This window comes from Podarcis gaigeae (assembly GCF_964106915.1).
Source record: "Podarcis gaigeae genome assembly, chromosome: 7".
In the NCBI taxonomy this organism is placed as follows: domain Eukaryota; kingdom Metazoa; phylum Chordata; class Lepidosauria; order Squamata; family Lacertidae; genus Podarcis; species Podarcis gaigeae.
This window is the reverse complement of record NC_139683.1, coordinates 89,122,511-89,143,732: the sequence shown is the minus strand read 5'-3', so window position 1 is coordinate 89,143,732 and position 21,222 is coordinate 89,122,511. Positions and strand designations below refer to the sequence as shown.

Genomic DNA, 21,222 nt, shown 5'->3' with positions numbered 1-21,222 from the left:
CAACACTTTGGGAAAATTAGCTGCTAAAGGAGATATAGAACATGCATGAAGAAAAGTTACATTTGATAGTCTCTACTTTTTCTATTTACTTCAGGGAGTCTTCCAAATTATTTTACCATTTAGAGCCCAGCATGCACAGAGGATGGTTTTGACATGATCAGTAGAATAGACAGGATTTGAATTGGAGTGTAAAATAAGCCTCTTCTTAGATTCTATAGATCCCACCCCTTTTGGCTTATGACCAAGAAAACGTTTATTTCCACTTATCTTCAATCTGTAGTACATCTTTCCAATGAAGAGTGTGGCTATTCTCCAATATATTCAAGGAGGTATTCCACAGGAAAGAGGCACTGAATCAATGAATTAAAGCAAAATAGCCTGGTTTGCTCATAATACTAAGCCAAAATATGGCTTAGCATAAATGAGCAGTACAGGTACAGAGATCAAAAACCAGACTGCCTCACTCAGTTCTGCTGCTGTTATGGTATTAGAAGTGACACATAGCATTATATGTGAATCTGGGCTTGTAGTTTATTTGGTGTTTACTACTTATGGTTTGCTTGGAACAAGACAAACCACAAGCTGCGATTCACACATAATGCTAAGCCAAATCATGGCTTAGCTCCACGTACTGTGGCAATAGCAGGAGCAGGAAAGGAGGGAAATGCCTGCATTTTCACTCTGTGGAGCAGCACACTTGCTCATTAATGCTTAGCAGTGGTTTGGCTTAGTGTCATGTACATTTCCACATTTACCTTCTTGAACAGGACAATTAAAATTACTGTGCTCAAGCATGCACAGTATAAGCGGGCCTTGTCTATTCTCTGCAATGACCACACACAATATGTAAAACCTTTATCATTAACATTTTGAAGGGAAAAATGTTCCTTACCGTACACTTGTTTTGAACATAATTTTGTTCTAAGTACTGTTCCCAATTGGCTTGATCAACAACATCCCAATTGGGATAGTCCAGAAATACAGCATGAGCAACAGTTACATTCTTCTGATTAACTAAAGTCACTGCAAGATTGGCTTTTTCTCTGTAAAACAAACATTTAACTTTTGTTAATGAAACAACTAACAGGAAATTAGATGCACTATAAATGGTTGCAATGTTGCTACTTACAAAAGATAGATGACATTAATTCTGCCAAATAATCTTTCTGTATTGTATTTCATGTGTTGGACAATATTAGGAATATCATGGGATTCTGTTCTTCTAGCACTGAATATGACAGAAGATGGTGGGGTAGATGATGTTGTTGCAGGAGACAGTGAAGACATTGTGCATTCTGCAGCAAAAAAGAAAAGAAAATATTTCCTATTCTTCAAATAAATGACTGACAGTAAAACATATCACTGAGAATCACAAAAATGAATTCATACAATTTAAACAAAAAATGATCTCAACAGCCAGATACTAGCCACATTTCCCTAAAAGTAGGTCAGATGTATTTGAATTAAACCTACACTTACAATGAAATATGCTCACTTAGAATTGTAGACTGACGTTTATTTGGTTAGGATTGGGAAATTTGTGATTTATGCTTTATCTGAATAAATGTTACAGAATTTCTATAACTGCTCTGCTTTCACAAAGCAGGTCTACAACACCACCACCAGAGTCTTCTTGTATTTGTCAGCTGTCGCACTTAAATAATGGGAGTTACCGTTTTGTACAGAGATTGACAGATCAGTCTAATTCTGTTTGGTTTCCCTTTTGCATGGTTTGCCCCTCATTCCCTTCCATCCCATTTCTGCATAAATGTGTGACAATAAAAAATCACACAAACCTCTGGATCCCCCCATCCCCCACTTACATTTTCACAACGTAGTCGGCCATTTACATTTTTTATAATCCTGGTAATTGCTGCTTGGAGCAGTTAGGAAGCAAGGTTCTTGTGATAAGAGTGGAAAACAGAGCTACAAATGGTCTTGGGAGCACTCCGCTCAGAGCACCTCACAGAACTTCAGGGTGTGTGTGTGTGTGTAGATTCCCATGAAGAATTTGTCTGATCTGTCTGTTATCCAGGTGGTGTGGATCAGGTGAATTCACCTGAAATAGAGGACAGGAGAGGAATCCCACCAAATTTCTCCAGAATCCCTAGTTTTGTAAGGTTATGCTACTGTCCTTAACACCACTACAGAACTCTAGGAATGGCATTTGAAGTAGCTGTCTGCGCAAAGTGATGGGAGAGTAGGCCTAAATGTGTCGAATGGAGATTATTTCAAAGTGAATGGAGATTATTTCAAAGTGAAGTGTGCATAGAAATGGCCTGCCTCGAGTACATTCAGGTATAGAGAAGGAAGTTGATAATTTTTGGAGTGTTACTGAGTGTTAAAAGGAGTCAAAAACATGAAAGGTTATACTAACAAGTGCAATTCTGTCACTACAATCTGCAAGAGTGAAGTCATATTAAATGCTCTCTCTCACAAAAAGTTCCCTACACATTGTAAGTGGCACATCAAGGACAGGACAATTATAACCCTTAATTAATTATACATATATACATACATATCCTGCCTTTGTCCCAAAACAGGACTCAAGGTAGTTCACAGATAAAAAAAAGAACCACTAAAAATGTAGGGAAAAATCATTAAAGACAATTAAACATTGATAGAATTAAAACTATACATATATAAAATCTATTAAAAACATACAAATAATTGCAATAAAAAGCACATAAACCTTTCCTGGTGATGTGCTAGCTTACTAGGTGGAGATCATTACAAGACATGAGCATCTCCAACCTGCAGGCTGAAGCAATACTGGATTTTACCACCTCATTGCTGTTCTTGGGCTGTTCTACAGAGCTTATGTAACAGAGAAAGGTGGTAGAGTTATTGTGAGGAGAGTTCTCTGATCTGCACCCTGGACAGAGTATGAATCGATAAATTCTCCACACTAAGAAAGAGTTCCAAAGTTTTACTGCAAATTGTCTTTAACTCGGTTCAAAAAAGCACACGTCATAAATACAAACCAACACATTGCTCTTACATACAAACCAACAACTAGCAATGCTGTTCAGTTACCTTTAACTTCTTATTCTTAATATAGTCCAAGAACTATTCTCTCTCTGACCCCAGATAAGCAAGTTACTTCAGAGAGAGAGAGAGAGAGAGAGAGAGAGAGAGAGAGAGAGAGAGAGAGCGCCAGCCTCCCGGTTAACATAAAGACGAAACCAGAGACTCCGCCCTCTCCTTGCAGCTTTTAGCCGCGAAAGCACCTCCTGCGCTGGATGCTAGTCCGGACCAGCCACTCCTGAAGCAAAGCGAGCCCCCTGCCTCCCGGGGCAGCAGGATCCCGCCCAGGCCCGCCTCGCCCCCGGCTGCCCCTCCGCCCCTCAGGGGTCTCCACCTGCTGCTCGGCTGACGCAGAGAAGCCACCAGGCCTTGGACTCCCCCGTCAGCCTGGACGCAGCTCTTCTTCCCTCCCCTGTTCCTGATGCCGCTTTGCCCCGACCCTCCTTCCCCGGGCGAATCCCGCCCCGCAGCAAGTTCGGGGTTCGCCTCGGGTGTCAACCCGTCACGCTTCTCTCCCCGGCAAGCATTTCACGCGCGTGACGCCTGGCTCCCTCGCCGGCTGGGTGGGGATGAAGGAGCCCTGCCCGGGACCCCGGTTCGCGCTGCCGGCCTTAGGGCTCCCAAATGGCGGGGTCAGACCAGGTGCTGCAGCAGCTTCGGATCAGGGCCGTGTGGAGTTGGAAGGGATCCCTGAGGGTCATCTGGCCTCTGCCGGGGGACAGCCGGGGACTCACCCGCCCAGCCGGGGCTGCCGCCGGCCCGCCCGCCCGCGCCGCTTTCTTCCGGGGCTCGCCAACTGGCTCGGACGCGCTTGGCCGTTGCTATGGCGACGCAGAGGCCCGGCCTCCCGCCGCGCGCGGCATGCTGGGATGCTGCCGGGGTCAAAGGGGAGGGGGCGGGGCCGGAGAGCCGCTCGAGACGGAGGGGAAGATGGCGTCTACGGCGGCCGGCAAGCAGCGGATCCCTAAAGTGGCGAAGGTGGGGCGCGGGATGCGGCCTGTGGCGTTTATCCGGGCCTGGGCCTCCGTGGGCCTCGCGAGGCCTTTGCTTCCCGGGCAAAGCTGGATGGGGGGGAGGAAGCAGGCGGGAAGGCGGCGGCGGCGGCGGGTGAAAGCCGAGAGAGATGGCGGGGACCGAGAAGGGGGAGGCAGGAGCCTTCCTTCGGGCTCTGGTCGGCCGGAGGAGGAAGGCGGGGGGCAAATAAACGCGTTACTTATTGACTTAGAGCATTTGCACCCCGCTCGTCAGCCCAAAAGGCTTACACGAAATCGAAACAAGACATTCCCAACCCGCAGGCTTACATTCTAATGAACAAACAAACAGGCAAATTAATAAAAATGCAACGCACAAGGAACGAGGAGGCAAGTGGGAAATAAAACTCTAGAAAAAAGCACCAATTTCTAGACAGTTAACTATATCTATAATGGGTCCCACTGGTTGGCCTCCCGTGGATGCTTTGCTTGAGATTCCTGCATTGCAGGGGTTGGATTAGGTGACCCTCCGGGAACCTTACAGCTCTGTAGTTGTAGGATAGTGCAGTAGTAGTAGTAGTAATAAAGATGCATAGGAAGGCAGGTGCAACCTGATGCAGAAGAAGATGGGGCATTTCATGAACCTGGGACCCCCAGGGTCATGTATGCCCCTACAGGAAATACCGGAGTAGACATGCAGCGTTTCCACCATACAGACCTAGTGCATTGAATCAAGAGGAGAGGATGTGGTCAAAGTTCCCCCAAGTAGAAGGCAGTGATAATTAAGAACTAAGCCTGGGAGCTGTAACCCCCACCCCCAGATTCCTCATGAAACTGATCTGCATCATGACATCAGTCTGGTCAGAGGGCGGAATCAAGGGGGAAAACAAAACCCAGATGATGATGACCACCAGCAGAACACTGCTGCTGCTGATGCCGCCAGTAAATTTTGTGCCCCCTAATTTCACTCTTCTGGAGGGCAGTCCAAATGCCCAACCCTCATTTTTGGCACTTGCAAAATGGAACGGCAAAATAGGAGGGATACCTCCTGTTGGCTCAGCCACACAAATGCAACCTTTTCCCATGGAGTTGCATGCTTATTCAGAAGTAAGCAACACTACTAGGTTTGACCATACTGAAACCCTAAATGACAGTTTTTGTTTTGTTTTGTTTATTAAATGTATATGCCACCCTTCATCCAAGCATCGCAGGATGGCTTACAGTATAAAAGCACAAAAATACATTTGGACCGGGGCTTGCTTTTGAGGACCAGGCTTAGATTCTATGCACATATGGTTCTACGTAGTGGGATTTGGTTCTGAGTAGATGCGGGCTATAAAGTAGTTTTACTTTTTTAGAGAAGAAAGTTTAGCAGGCACAGTTTGTTGTGCAGAAAGCGAGAAAAGCTGCACTTGCTGAAATTTCTTTTCCTTCACAACTGTTAAAACAAATGGGAGTCATTTGTATCTTGCCACCCTCCCTGAAAGGGAAGTTGAAATAAAGTATAGCCACCACCCTTTTATTAAGCAAATTTTGGATGACCCAACCATTTGCTGTCTTGAGCAGCACAAAACAAGTGGACCAAAAAGGATTTTATTGTGACCACAGTAAAACTATAGATTTACATTGTTTTTTATTGTTGAATTCAGAGGCAACACCTGCCCTATCGGGCAACATTGTGTCAAGCTGCATGCAGTCAGCCATCATCTTAATGGCAGGGCATTGGTAGAGGGCATGCTGATTAATTCTACCTTTCCTAATGGTCATCATGATCCATGCAAAATCTACAGTTATCTATTAGGATACCTTTTTTTAATGAGAAATTGCTCCTGACAGCAAAAGCAATGTCTGTAAAAACTCATTGTGTAATTCCCAAATTACAAATAACTAAAAATGCTATAAATAGATTACATCCTGGAATCAAAAAGTGTTCTGATAAGAATGGAACAACCAAAACTTCAAACAAAATTGAATCATTTAGATTGTGTGAGTGTAAAGAAAGAGTTAATTCCTCTTCTGGTGAATGACTTAATTTTTTATTTTTGAAAGGCAAATTGACCTGAAAGATTGCATTTTGTCATAGCCAACATTTCTATCATAGCATCACATACACTGCATGAGCGAACTTTATTGATTTTTTAAAAATGACTTTGTGCATATATTTCTGTTTCACAAGAAACCCTCTAGGTAACTTTTAAGAATAAAATAAAATATTAAGAATATCTGTTGCAGTGTTGTGCTGAATTACAGAAGGTTTTTGGTACTTTTACATAAAATTATAGTGAACACTTGTGGAATTACATTTGTTACCTCCATGCATAGAATGCTAAAATATGTCATTACAAGAAATGGTTTGTCCCCCAGGTGAAAAACAAAGCCCCAGCCGAGGTACAGATCACAGCAGAGCAACTTTTAAGAGAAGCTAAAGAAAGAGAACTTGAGCTTCTTCCCCCACCTCCTCAACAGAAGATCACAGATGAAGAGGAGCTAAATGATTATAAACTTCGAAAAAGAAAGGCAAGTAAACATCATGCTTATCGAATGCTAAATATTTGGGTTTTATTTATTTGAACTTGTATCCCAGAATCTCTTGATGTGTAATAACTTGTTGAAACATACTGTAACCTTAAAAAACCCTTTCCCTCCTTGGCTTAAGTCTGGCTGCCTGATGCTAACCATACAATAAATTGCTTCCTAAAAGGTTTCATTCTAGGGACGCTCAAGAGGAAGGAGTTCTATACACGTGGAAGAGCTACTCCAGACTTTCACTAGCTATTAAGAACACATCTTCATATGCAGTTGTCACTTGCTGGGTTTTGGGGGAACATGATGATATATAAGAAAAGTAGTATTCTCTAAGATAGTTGCTTCTGAGAAGTGCTATCAGTGGATCGATTGATAAAATTATCCTTTAATAGTGGCATTTCAGTATTTGTCATTATTCTTTCAACAACATATATCATTCAACACTTTAGTCTCTAAGCAGTGTACAGTAAAGTTAAAAAGATAAAATCAGTAAAGCCATAAAAAATTAAATGCCTGCTGAAATAAAGGTGCCAAAAGTTTGACAGGGAGGGGGCCTGTCTGATCCCAGCTGGGAAGAAATTCTACAGAGTTGGGCCAACAATACTGAATACATAGTTGTGCACCTGAGCCATGGGACCCCACTATCACAAACTCTCCTGAAGACCTCAGTGATCAAGGCAGGGTTATAAGGAATCAGGCAGTCCTTAAGGTATGCTGGACCTAAATCACATGACTGAATACTTCTCCATGATTAAAAAACAACAACACCAGAACTCAGACAGTCAAATTCCTTACCAATCTCCTTTTGGTTACACAGTACAGTTACACACTCTACTTTTCTCCCTAGACCTTTGAAGATAATATAAGAAAAAACCGGACAGTTATCAGTAACTGGATCAAGTACGCACAATGGGAGGAAAGCCTCAAGGAAGTACAAAGGTACTTTGTTAAGAGTTGCGTTTCAAGCACCACCAGCCGTATGAATAACTTACAGTGCCCAGCTCTCTTAATATGAATCACACATGTATTAATTTCAACAATGTTTGGCTCTCAGGGCTCGTTCCATCTACGAACGTGCTCTAGATGTAGACTACCGAAATGTCACCCTTTGGCTGAAGTATGCCGAGATGGAAATGAAGAACCGCCAAGTTAATCATGCCCGAAACATCTGGGATCGCGCTATTACTACTCTACCAAGAGTCAACCAGTTCTGGTAAGCGAAGTATGGTTTGCTGCTTGGCAGACAAATCAGTAGACCATAGTATATCTTCCTCTCTAAATGGGAGACAAAGCATCTATTTCTGATCATCTGAAAAGTATTTGATAAAAATAAATAAATACTGTATTGGAAAGTGTATACATTGTATTCTATAGATTGTAGTTTTCTGAGAAAGAGACGTCACTGCATCTTGCATAGTTATTGGTGAACTATTTGCTTGCCCTGGGCGATGACCAGGATCCAGAATAGGAATCTGCACTTGGGTGTGCTAGATACCAAATGTGCAAGCACTCTGTATTCAGGAACCATATGTGATTTTTTAAAAAAGATATTAACTAGAACATAGACTTAGGTGTGGAGAGTGATTAGCCTGGGTTAAGCTTCTTACGTTGCTTTTATTTGGAAAGGTACAAATATACATACATGGAAGAGATGCTGGGAAATGTTGCTGGAGCCCGCCAGGTGTTTGAGCGCTGGATGGAATGGCAGCCAGAAGAACAATCCTGGCATTCTTACATTAACTTTGAGCTGAGGTACAAGGAGGTGGACAGAGCACGCTCTATATATGAGAGATATATCCTTTTGAGGCTGCTTCTATTTCAGCCTAAGGTTTTACTTTTCTGTTGTTGCTTTGTTCACATTTTGTCTTTAGGCCAAATGAAAGCAGCATCTTTCCAACCTGGTTATCTGCAGAATGTAGAAATTATAGGAATTTGGAAGTTGAAGGAGAAGGGTACTAACTTACCTGTCTTCCTGACAGCTAATTTCCTATGTTGAGGAATATTGTTTTTACTTTGAAGGGGCCTTCAGTCATGTGATGATTCTCTTGCCATCTGAATCCTTAGAGGCCAGGTACAAGTGTATCACTTCAGAGACATTTGGGCCCTGGGTGTCACCTTTTCATCTGCTGCTGAAACTTAGCAGCAAAAGACGCCATCCCAAAAGCATGATCCTATGCAGACATAGGTGCACCTTGGCTCCCTGTTGGATGAGAATACATGTTGTGCATTCAGTTATGCTCAGTGACCGCAATGCTTTCACTAACTCTGCCTGGTATGAATTAGGCTTTGAAGAAACCAGTTTTTATCTTGAATGTTGTTGGGTTGAGAGTAACATAACAGGAGACGTGCTGAAACATATGAAAAGCATGCAATATTGGAAGGAAGGGATTTGCTTTCACATCAGGACCCACATGCACAAAGGTTTATTGGAGGTTATATAGGATAAAGGTCCCCTAAAGTGCTGCCAGCTTGATTGAGATTTAAAAACAACAACAAATTATTTGAGTCTTGCTGCATTTACCAGTTTCCCAAAATCTTAGATCTGTATCCTAAATCATTCTGTTTCCCCATGAAATATAAAACTTCACCATCCTTTTGTTATCCTTGCATAATATATTTGTGGCATTTTATTCTTAAAAGTTAGAAGTTAAAATGAAATTCTTCATACTTTGAATTCCTTAACATCTTCCACTTGTCATTGTGCATCCCGATGTTAAGAACTGGATCAAGTATGCCCGTTTTGAAGAAAAACATAGTTATTTTGCCCATGCAAGGAAAGTATTTGAGAGAGCAGTGGAATTCTTTGGGGAAGAACATATGAATGAGCATCTGTATGTAGCTTTTGCCAAATTTGAAGAGAACCAGAAAGAGGTAACATTTTGCTTATTAGAAAATATAGCTTGCATTTTGCAATCAAAAGTATGTTTTTGACTGATACTGCAAAACCTTCCTTTCCCATTCAATGTTTCCCACCGCCAGATTCCCATCCATCTGTGCTTGTTCTCCAGCTTGCTCTGTATGGGTTTGTTAGTTGCCTGAGAAGGTGAAGGTGTCTTGCTTTCAGAGTTCCTATTTATCAGGTCTGCATGTGTGTGCTAAAGTCCACCTATCAATTGTGGACATTCTTTAAGAATTTTATACCTTAGTGAGCAAGTGAAGCCCAAACATCTTCATTCATTTTCTTTCTCAATATTTCAAGGCAGTTTGAGGGTTGGGGGAGGAAGTGGGAATGGGGGAAAAAAGTTAATTTTTTTCATATTGGGCATGATTTATAGAATCATAGAACTGTAGAGTTGGAGGGGGGCCAAGGGTCATCTAGTCCAACCCCCTGCAATGCAGGAATCTCAGCTAAAGCATCCATGACAGATGGCCATCCAACTTCTGCTTAAAAAGCTCCAAGGCAGGAGAGTCCACAACCTCCCAAGGGAGTCTGTTCCACTGTCGGAACAGCTCTTACTGTCAGAAAGTTTTCCTGATGTTTAGTCGGAATCTCTTTTCTTGTAACTTGAAGCCATTGGTTCAGCTCCTACCCTGTGGAGCAGGAGAAAGCAAGCTTGCTTCATTTTCCATGTGACAGCCCTTGAGATATTTGAAGATGACTTTCATCTCTCCTCTCAGGCTAAACATCACCAGCTCCTTCAACTGTTCTACACAATTTTAATATGGAGATAACATTATTTCAGTAGAACATTACTTACAAATAAATTGCTTAAGTATTGTGACTTGGGTCTATTTGTTTCTGTTGTTGTCGGTTTCTAGCAACTAGACCACAGTGCAACATAGAACTTATATTGGACTTCTTGGTTTTATAAAAAATGTTAGCTTATATATATTTGAGTAAAATGAGAACCTTGTTATATGCTCAAGCTGATAGTTGTATCTCTTGCCTTGTAGAACTTTACTCTGAGAAATGGCTGAGGATTTGAGTTGTGAGTCAGTGCACGCAGAGTCAGATTGTTGGTTCATCTAGTCCTGTACTGTTTATTCTTCAAGGTCTCAGCCAGGGTTCTTTCCCAAGATCATCTACCTATCCTTTAACTGAAAAGCTTGTGGTACTACGCATTCATGTAGAGCATATTTCTTCGTGCTTTCTAAGCTGTTGCTTTTTCCAGTTTGAAAGGGTGAGAGTAATCTATAAATACGCCCTGGACAGAATCCCAAAGCATGAAGCTCAAGAGCTCTTCAAAAATTACACCATTTTTGAGAAGAAGTTTGGGGACCGACGAGGAATTGAGGATATTATAGTTAGCAAGAGAAGATTCCAGTATGAAGAAGAAGTGAAAGTGAGTGCAGCAACTGCTGGGGGCAAATGGAAGCATTAACTGCCATCTCCAGAATACTACTAAGAGCTTGTATTTCTGAAGTTCTCTGTTCTCTCTTAAAGGCTAATCCACATAATTATGATGCCTGGTTTGATTACCTGAGGCTTGTGGAAAGTGATGCAGATCCTGATGCTGTACGTGAAGTTTATGAACGAGCCATTGCCAATGTTCCTCCAATTCAAGAAAAGAGGCACTGGAAGAGGTATATTTATCTGTGGATCAATTATGCACTGTATGAAGAGCTAGAGGCAAAGGTACAACTCCTGAATTTCTTTGATTTTCTGAGTAACAAAATGTGACTAGTGTTTACCTATGGAATTATTTTAAATAAATTATTAATTTTTGTGTGTGTATGTGTGTATATTTGTGTATATGTATATGTATAAATGATGACTCATTCAAGTGGGCAAAATCCATTTGCTGCCCTTTTATTCTGCCTCCTCCCGGTCAATTAAAAAACAGTAAATATCAGAACAACATAAACAGTAGAACAGTGATTAAAAGCAGCATTTAAAAACTAAAACAGAGATAAAAATACGCATCATTTATTTAAAAGCCTTGGAAGTGAAAAGGCTTCCACCCAGTGGCCACAGCATGGGCACCATGGGAGCCTCTCTGGGAAAAGAGTTCCACTGCCATGGTGCAAGAGGGAAAAGGAGCACCTAGCGTTCTTTCACCCTCTGGTTACTTCCAGAGGTCCTGTTAAACAGTCTCAATGCATAGGCAGTTTGGTTGTCAAGAAAATGGTCCCTGAGGAAAGGGGGCCACAGGTTGTATAGGGCTTTAAAGGAGTCTGAATTGTGCTCCGAAATGGAGCAGAAAACACTGAAACACTTCAAGCTACTGGTGTGATATGTGCCCAATATCTAGTTGCAATTAGTAGTATAGCAGCTATATTTTGAACCCCCTAGAGAGTAAAAGAGGGAATGAGGAGAAATGGGGACGTGAAGAAGGGGGAAAGCTGATGGTGGAGAGCTGTAAGCAGGTCTAGGTTTCTAGAGTAGGAGTACAGGTTTAAGTAGTATAACTAACACAGGCAGCAAGATAGACAACTTTCCTAAGGGGCATTCTGAATATAATTGCTTAGAAGCATTTGTTCTGAATATGTGACATAGAATGTGTTCTTTCTCAGGATCCAGAGCGGACAAGACAAGTGTATCAAGCTTGTGTTGAACTCATTCCTCATAAAAAGGTACTACATTCTGTTGTATGCCTGGGGTTCATACATAAGGGTGTACATGTGTGAGTGGAGGTCATTTTTCACCTCAGTTCTAAGTTCAAGAGTCCCCCTGTATAGAAATATTGGCCCTGTTTTGGCCAAAGTTTTGGCTATGGTTCACTGAACCAATAAAAGCTGGTTGCAGTTGATTTCTCCCGTAGTCTAAACCTGTTCACATCCCCTCAGAAACAAGTTACACTTTGCCCCATGGAACCTGCAGGAAGGCAAGTGAACATAGGCTTGGCAGAGACAAAAAAGACAGCTACACAGTGATGTGAGTTCCCTGGGAAAACTTGAATTGGAAAATTACCTATGCAAATTAGAACATTTTCTGAAGTCCCTAGAGAGTGATATTATATGGCAATGTATTTACTTCTATTTATTAAACTAATTCAGAATTTTGAAACTGCCAAGCTTTTCTAATATTTATTTGCAACTGGCATCATTAATTGTTACTCTTGAACTTATGAAACAAAATATTCAATGGAAAAGAAAGCACTGGACAGTTTTCTGCAGAATTTACCCCCTGCCATCACTGCAGCAACACACACAGATATGGCTCTCCATGTGTTTCAAAAAAAACTCTTTATCAGGGAAAATGCTTTGTGCTTGTTAATAACCATTCTTTGGGTTTCTGCATTGGCATATTTAAGAAGACTTTATTTTAGTTGAATTGGAGGCATTGCTCTTAGAGAATCTTTATTATTTCTCTTTTCAGTTTACATTTGCCAAAATATGGCTGTTGTATGCTCAATTTGAAATAAGACAGAAGAATCTCCAGTTTGCCAGGCGAGCATTGGTAAGGGAAATAAAGTGATTCTCCAAGTTAATTCCTTTGTGATATAATGAGGGTGATCAGCTGATCTGCCATGATTTTTCATCATTTTTTAAAGAAAAATGTTTTGTATTTGCATATTGAACAACAGTTACAGATAACAAAACTTGCTATCTTGTTTCATATAAAAGCAACAGTATTACTCCAGCTCTGTAATTCTATAATTATGGGGCTGTGCAGTTACTGAAAGTATCTCATTCAAATGGTTAGTCGGTACAGCTAAAGATCCTTCCATATTTTATCAAGGGGCAGTTTTTGAATTTTGTTGTTAGCTGTTGAAGTGAGGGTTAAGTGTAACACTGCATTTCTCAATGCCATAGATAACCTTCTACCAGTGATCATTTGCATTTGTCCCCAGAGATGAACCGATCTACCCAGTGGGGTTTCTAAGCTGAATTGGAAGGGGAGGTTCAGGCCACTTCCTTCCCGGCAAATTGATTTAGCCTATAGAAATGCTTCATCCCTAGTTTGCTTCTTTAACCAAGTTCTGGTAAGGAAAAGGAACCCACTGGACCTGATCAAAACTGTGGGCACCACAGGGTAATTGACTTTCATTTAAGGAAGTATCTTCATACCACCATTAGCCATTGGACCACTTGCCAGAAGTTTTGTCTTTCTTCCTCCTGCACATGTTTCCTGGTGGGTTTGACCTTTTGTAATGTATATTGAACAGGTCCAAAATATAACGTTCTAACCATGATAGCTGTAGTTGTCAGGGCATGTCAAAACTGGGAGTGAGAATCAGACCTTAGAAGCCCACTCACTGTAATTTTGGGTGTGCCTCAAAAAAGCATGTTTGAATCTCGTGCTCTTTCTCTAACAGGCTTTGGGCAATTTCTGACTCTACTCTTTACAGGGAACATCCATAGGTAAATGTCCAAAGAACAAACTGTTTAAAGGCTACATTGAACTGGAGTTGCAGCTACGAGAGTTTGATCGTTGCCGGAAACTGTATGAGAAATTTCTAGAGTTTGCACCTGAAAACTGCACATCATGGATCAAGTTTGCAGAGTTAGAAACCATTCTTGGTGATGTTGATAGGGCCAGAGCTATATATGAGTTGGCTATTGGCCAGCCACGATTAGACATGCCAGAGGTAAGAGGGGTGCTGGAGTTTGCTGTGCTCTGCAACATATTTTTCTCTGGAGGGAATATAACTCGGCTAATATGGGAGTAATAAACAGATTTGGGTTTTGAATACAAAGTGCAATGGTCTGCTGCAGCTGATTGCCCAGACAACCTATTGATGTGGGAATGTTCACTTTGCTGTACCTTAATAACTGGCCTATCTGCTTTCCTACTAGGTTCTTTGGAAATCTTACATAGACTTTGAAATTGAACAAGAGGAATATGAGAACACAAGAAATCTTTATCGGCGATTGCTTCAGAGAACACAGCATGTCAAGGTATGTACTCGGTTAGGCAGAACGAGATTCCACTGTAGTTCATTGGTATAAAAGGCTGTGTGCAGGTTTTTTTTAAAGCATTTATTAATTTTCCAATAAAAACATCCAATTAACATATCAAATCAAATCCAATAAAAATAAAAAACTAAAATAAAAAGGTCCAATTGTCTTCCAAATTGTAATAATTTTGTTTTGACTTCCCACGGTCTCAATTTCGAAGCGCGTTCAACATCATAGTCCTGCCTCTCATCATCCTCAAGGTTATTCATAATTCTATGTCCGATTTTTCCCTTCCACATTTTGACTCTGGTTCTACGATCCTCATTCATGTCAGAAAACAGATACTTTTTTTTTCTATGGAGTGCAGATTTGTCCGTATATTGTACTCCTTCAGCTGTTTTTTCATCGCACCGCTTCATTTAATTGCATCCAATTTCAAAGTTCTGTCCAGCTCTTTGAGAGTTGTTATTTTGGCAGCTCCCAGATCGTTAATCTTTCCTGTCCAGGTGTTATCAAAGAAACAGAGAGAAATTTCCTTCTGTAACCTCCTTGTTGATTTATCTTAAACAGACTGTTTGCAGTGTAGCCATATATCAGACAGTTAGCAATAGGCGTTTGGAATCCTCTCAGTCCCCCCTCCGGGCCCTAGAGGGGGGCTGCCAGACATCCATTTAGCCCTCTCTCTCGCTTGTAATAATAAAAAAAATCTTTTTGCAAACAGTTGTATATGTAATATACAATATGTAATATTGTTTCCAGTCTTTATAACCAACCATCCGTTAGCTCCTGTTTCTCTTAATCAGGGAAGTATCTCAGATATTCAGTAACGACGTGGTGGGTGGGAGCCGTTTTGTCCTTTGTCCTTTGTTTTCGTCTTTAACAGACATTTCCGGTCTTAGAAGAGAAGTGGCTGCGAGTAGATCCCAATTATATATGAAAGTCCATCTGAACTCACTTTTTGAAGAGCAATTTAAGTTCTTAATGAGACTTGGCATGCATTACGGATTGTTGATATTAAGGATAAAAGAATGTTTTTTTACATACCAAGCCCCTCCACATTCCAAACGTCATGATGAGGATCTCTTTGAAGTTGTCTGTTTGTTTTCCAAATCTTTATATTTTCCCAAACAGATGCGTCCGGCTATGGGGTGGCATCGCACGAGTGTCAGCCGTCCCTAGCTCCGTGACCTAGTGCCCCTGCCGTCTGCCACATCGGCAGTCTGGGGCAGACCGCGGGTCATTGAGACAGTCCTCCCCAATTACCCCCATATCAGCCCTGAATTATTGGAACGGCTGAGGTCCGATTGTGTGGGATCAGCCATTTTCCACTGCCGGAAACAGGAAGTCTGTGTGCAGTTTTTTTGAAGCTTATGAAACCCACTGGAGAAGTCAGCAAGCTTGTAATTTAGGCTACCTTGATAGAACTGTTAATTTAATTCTGGTTTGCTTAGAAAATGAATGAGTTTATTTTGATGGGGTTGCCTTTAAAATTGCTACAGAATTTTAAGGCCTGGGGCAATATAGGCCAGGAGAACTTACCGAGCTCTTAAACAGCATTCAGCATGGCCCACATCACACCCAAACTGATCCATCTTTCAGGGCTTTGGAACCAATAGAGCAAAGAAGCCAACTTACTACTACATACAGTGGTACCTTGGGTCAAGAACATAATTCGTTCTGGAGGTCTGTTCTTAACCTGAAACTGTTCTTAACCTGAAGCACCACTTTAGCTAATGGGGTCTCCCGCTGCCGCTGTGCTGCCGCCGCCCAATTTCTGTTCTCATCCTGAAGCAAAGTTCTTAATCGGAGGTACTATTTCTGGTTTAGCAGAGTCTGTAACCTGAAGTGTTTGTAACCCGAGGTACCACTGTATTGAAAAGCAAATGCTGTGGTGCCTCGGTTTAAGAACAGCCCTGTTTACAAACTATTCAGTATACGAACTTTGCAAACTGGAAGTAGTGTTCCGGTTAGCAAACTTTACCTTGGTCTAAGAACGGAATCTGAATGGTGAAAGTGCACCGGTGGCAGGAGGTTTCATTAGGGAAAGCACGCCTCGGTTTAAGAACATTTCGGTTTAAGAACGGACTTCCAGAACGGATTAAGTTCATAAACCGAGGTACCACTGTAGATGTTGCCAACAGTGTAGGGACAGCTTGCATTTTTTCCAGTTGGAGTGATGGTCCAATAAACAGTCTGCCTTTCTTGTCTTTGGCCACAAGGTGGAGCTACAACCTGTCATATCCATGACATTTGTCATGCGGAATTTAGTGAGGGGAAATGTGGATAGGGAATTCAGCCATCCATCATTTTAAGTTTTAATGCCTCTGGTATAGGGAGTGACTAAATTAGAGACCTGCTCCATAATCCACATCTTCATACCTTTGTCCAGACACCACTCACAATCACCCCTGGGCAATACAGCTACTGGGCAATACAGTCTTTGTTTAGCAGATCCCCTATATGTCTTGTTCCTCCATTCTAAATGTATGACAATTCTTCTGTTCAGGTGGTACTTTCTCTCCCTCACCTTTCCTTACCCAGTTTTTTTAAAAATTGTTATTTTTGTGTGTGCTTCTGAGAGCAATCTGACTTCTAAGTGATACACTTAGAAATAAAATAATTTAATTCAATGCTCCATTTTAATAAGAACTATAAAAAATCCAAAGCACCTTTTCTCACTTCTATAATATATTCTCTTATTTATTGCTATGAGCGCTGCATGCAACATATACAGCTCTAGAGCAGAGCACTTGATATGCATTATATAACAATGGATTAGTGTTAAACCCTTTGGCAGCCTGATTTCCTGGGTAAAGATTTGCCATATACCCTAATATGGACTTATTTGGTTTTGCTGTAGGTGTGGATCAGTTTTGCTCAGTTTGAACTCTCAGCAGGGAAAGATGACAGCTTACCACGGTGTCGGCAAGTATATGAAGAGGCTAATAAAACAATGAGAAATTGTGAGGAAAAAGAGGAGAGGCTTATGCTTCTGGAATCCTGGAGAAACTTTGAAGAGGAATTTGGAACCGAATCCAGCAAAGAGAGGGTAGACAAACTCATGCCAGAGAAAGTCAAGAAGAGGAGGAAACTTCAAGCTGAAGATGGGGTAAGAGCACAAGCTGGAGACCTGGCTTTGCATGCTTGGGGGTGGCTTTTCAAAAAGCAGTTTATACAACAGCAGAATCAAGTGAAGGTTTGTGTGAGCTATACTGGTGTGGGCTGTGTGGAGTGTAGAAGTGTGCATGGGCACACACAATTCATTGATTTACCGTGCAATTTTATTCATAAGTTCTGTTGTTCAGTAGGACTTGCTATCAGGTACATATGTATAGCAGCCTTCATTTGTGTACTGCTTCATAGCAGTGCTTTTGAAGTGGTATGGAATAAAAATTAAGTATTCACACAAGTAATAATATAAAAGTTTTCTAAAACACATGGCAGGTGGAGCCTAGGCTTCTCCCCGGCATTAGTTTTCTTTGGGCAGCTTTTTCTGGAAAGGGGGGCATTCAAAGATGCAGCTTCCTAATATGCAGCATGAAGTGCTATTATGCTGCTATTTTAAACTGTCTATGAAACATCAACTATTGCATGGAAACACTAGTGAGAGCAGGAAAATTTATGTCTGATAAAGAAGCAAGCAGGCATAATGTTTTGGGTGTCTAATTATGTTAACTTTTCTCCTTCTAGTCTGATGCTGGCTGGGAAGAATACTATGATTACATCTTCCCAGAAGATGCTGCCAATCAGCCCAACCTCAAACTGCTTGCAATGGCTAAACTCTGGAAGAAGCAGCAACAAGATGATGATCCAGAGAGAGATCCAGACAAGGATGTGGATGAAAGCAGCCCCTAATACCACACTTGTTTTCCCTGTTCGATTTTGTACAGAATTTTTGCCAATGAATACAATAAATATTTCCAAAAAATATCACTGGCAACGTTTGAAATGCAAGAAAGAACCATTAACACTTCATCTAGTAGTAGTAATGTTATGTGTCCATATGTGGGAAAAAGAGATGGGCAGCACCAGAAAACGAACTTAGAAGTAAAGCCCTGAAGCATTATTCACAGATGGAAATTTATTCTTTTATAAAAGATTTCCATTGCCCCAATTACAAAATCTATAGACCGGAGAGGTTCAGGCCTGAGAAATGAGCTATTACTGCTAGCCCTGTGTGATATAATGATTCAAAACCTGTTTGAAGACCACATCATAACTGTTTCATTATACAGTGGTACCTTGGATTAAGAACTTAATTCGTTCCGGAGGTCCGTTCTTAACCTGAAACTGTTCTTAACCTAAGGTACCAATTTAGCTAATGGGGCCTCCCACTGCTGTCACATGATTTCTGTTCTCATCCTGAAGCAAAGTTCTTAACCTGAGGTACTATTTCTGGGTTAGTGGAGTCTGTAACCTGAAGCATCTGTAACCCGAGGTACCACTGTATTTGACCCAGCAATACATTGTGAACAGTGTTCAAAATTTCAGGGGGTGGTATAATTGTGAGCAATTTGATAAGTCAGCCTCGGCACTTCCCCTTAACCATGGTGTTGATGCTTTAAGAAAGAGCTCTGCCTGCCTGCTTGCCCCTTCCTTCTCCTAGTCGCTCCTCCTGCTAGGAAGGACAGCCGAGCGCTGCCAGCCCAGCATTGCCAGCCCAGGTACAGCGATCAAGGACGTGTTGCTGGGAAGCAAAGAGCACTATCTGCCCAAGTGGTGCGATCCTTCCATAGAATCACAGAGTTGGAAGAGACCACAAGGGCCATCGAGTCCAACCCCCTGCCAAGCAGGAAACACCATCAGAGCACTCCTGACATATGGTTGTCAAGCCTCTGCTTAAAGACCTCCAAAGAAGGAGACTCCACCACACTCCTTGGCAGCAAATTCCACTGTCAAACAGCTCTTACTGTCAGGAAGTTCTTCCTATTGTTTAGGTGGAATCTTCTTACTTGTAGTTTGGATCCATTGCTCCGTGTCCGCTTCTCTGGAGCAGCAGAAAACAACCTTTCTCCCTCCTCTATGTGACATCCTTTTATATACAGATAGGTAGCCGTGTTGGTCTGCCATAGTCAGTCTGAAGAAGTGTGCATGCACACGAAAGCTCATAACAAGAACTAACTTAGTTGGTCTTTAAGGTGCTACTGGAAGGAATCCTTTTATATATTTGAACATGGCTATCATATCACCCCTTAACCTCCTCTTCTCCAGGCTAAACATGCCCAGCTCCCTTAGCTGTTCCTCATAAGGCATCGTTTCCAGGCCTTTGACCATTTTGGTTGCCCTCCTCTGGACACGTTCCAGTTTGTCAGTGTTCCTTCTCCTGGTCGTTCTTTCCGCTCCCCAGCCCAGGTGCCTTGGTTGTGCATGCTGCTGGAAAGGACCACCCAGAGCTTTAAGAAAGAGCATGGAGATCATGCAACAAAAAGCCTCCTTCCCTCCACAGCCCAGCCACCCCTCCTTATTTCACACATCATGCTATACTGGTATATCATGATGGTTAGCTAATGAGATGGTGTTGAAAACCTGATATTGCCTAGCCTTAATTGCTACTGCAAAGTGAGATGACTGCAACTTATTTTTATTGATTTCATGTTTCTTCAATCTGGTGCATACATGGTCCATTCCATGGGCACCGATATAGACCATTTAAGCACTCCTACAGGCTGTGAAATCTTTATAGCCTATTATCAAATGGCTTACGAAATACAACATTTTGGAAGTTTGTTTTGAAGTATGCATGGCTTCCAAGTAGAAATGGGCTTCTAGGAGACCCTTGATAGTGCTTGTTTAATTGAGTTCTGGGGATACTGTTCATTCTGATTAGCCACCCACTGTATCTAGTTCTCTTCTATGTAATGACAGATTTATTCTTACATCTGTGTATTGTATGTACTGGGTACCAAAATGAGGATCAATATAGAAAACAACAAAACTTATGCCAAAGCTATTTCTTACTCATTACAGAGTTGTTTTTCTTGACTGGGATTGCCTGAGTACAAAATTCTATTAAAACAAGGCCAAGGAGTGCTGATTATAGCCACTTTACTTGCATGTTACTATTATTAGTAACTATGGCTAGAGAAGCAGCCTACCTACAAACCAGAGGCCCTGATAATAAGAACCTTGTCTGAGTAAGGTGACATATTAGCACCACTCTACTTACTACTTTGCGAAGCAGCCACTGGCAAGAATAATAGTCTGAATAACTCAAACAGCATTCATACTAGCAAAACGTACCGTATTTTTCGCTCTATAAGACACACTTTTTCCCTCCTAAAAAGTAGGGGCAATGTGTGTGCGTCTTATGGAGCGAATGCAGGCTGCGCAGCTATCCCAGAAGCCACTGGCAAGAGGGATCACTGCGCACTGCTCCCTCTCGCTGTTCTAGCTTCTGGCGAAGCCTCTTCACGGCAGTGGCAGCCTTCCTCCTGCTGCCCTGAAGAGGCTTTGTGCGGCTATCCCAGAAGCCAGAACAGCAAGAGGGATCGTTGTGCAACACTCCCTCTCGCTGTTCTAGCTTCTGGCTTAGCCCCTCAGTCCCTTCCCCAACCTCCCGGAAAAGCCCCCAAGAGCTATGTGGGGTGTGTGTGCGGCTCTTGGGGAAAAGCCTGCAAGCACCGGCTTATAATTTTTTTCTTGCATTCCCCCTCTAAAAAATAGGTCCGTCTTATGGTCAGGTGCGTCTTATGGAGCGAAAAATACGGTAACTTTTCATGATGCTTTTTAATTCATTAAAGGGAAAGGGCAAACTGCCTATCAATAACAGATTAAATAAACCTTCGGCTTATGTAAGGGTCGGGGGGGGGCCAGCATCCACGTATAGATGCATAAAGAGAGGAATCCCTGGAACTGAACCCCCCTCCCCCGCTCAGCAAGGTGGAAGGCTGCTTCCCAGAGCCATCGTACTGCCTTC

At 41.9% G+C, this 21,222-nt stretch overlaps 2 protein-coding genes across 4 annotated transcripts in view; one reads left to right on the top strand and one right to left on the bottom strand.

Annotated features, from left to right (window-relative positions):
• CFAP61 (cilia and flagella associated protein 61) overlaps positions 1–3,901 on the bottom strand; it is a 136,638-nt gene extending 132,737 nt beyond the window's left edge. The window contains exons 1-3 of one of the 2 annotated variants that reach the window (XM_083748569.1): positions 3,791–3,901; positions 1,130–1,295; positions 893–1,043 (exon numbers count right to left, since the gene is read on the bottom strand). In XM_083748569.1, coding sequence (XP_083604695.1) covers positions 893–1,043; positions 1,130–1,287 — 309 coding nt within the window. In that variant the 5' untranslated portion in view covers positions 1,288–1,295; positions 3,791–3,901. Of the gene's footprint in view, positions 1–892; positions 1,044–1,129; positions 1,296–3,761 lie in introns of both variants that reach the window. The other variant, XM_083748568.1, reaches the window with a different exon arrangement.
• On the top strand, positions 3,490–18,246 carry CRNKL1 (crooked neck pre-mRNA splicing factor 1). Of its 2 annotated transcripts, XM_083748607.1 has the most exons (14): positions 3,490–4,005; positions 6,363–6,515; positions 7,372–7,463; positions 7,579–7,737; positions 8,151–8,317; positions 9,217–9,395; positions 10,637–10,807; positions 10,909–11,100; positions 11,979–12,038; positions 12,784–12,864; positions 13,757–13,996; positions 14,205–14,306; positions 17,167–17,415; positions 17,997–18,246. In XM_083748607.1, exons 1-14 carry the CDS (start codon positions 3,652–3,654, stop codon positions 18,159–18,161), a joined length of 2,364 nt encoding a protein of 787 aa, XP_083604733.1. In that variant the 5' UTR covers positions 3,490–3,651; the 3' UTR covers positions 18,162–18,246. The 2 variants fall into 2 exon arrangements, with proteins under 2 accessions (XP_083604733.1, XP_083604734.1); XM_083748608.1 differs by lacking the exon at positions 17,997–18,246 and having other exon boundaries at positions 14,205–14,371; positions 15,663–17,267.
• Positions 18,247–21,222: the final 2,976 nt, after the last annotated feature.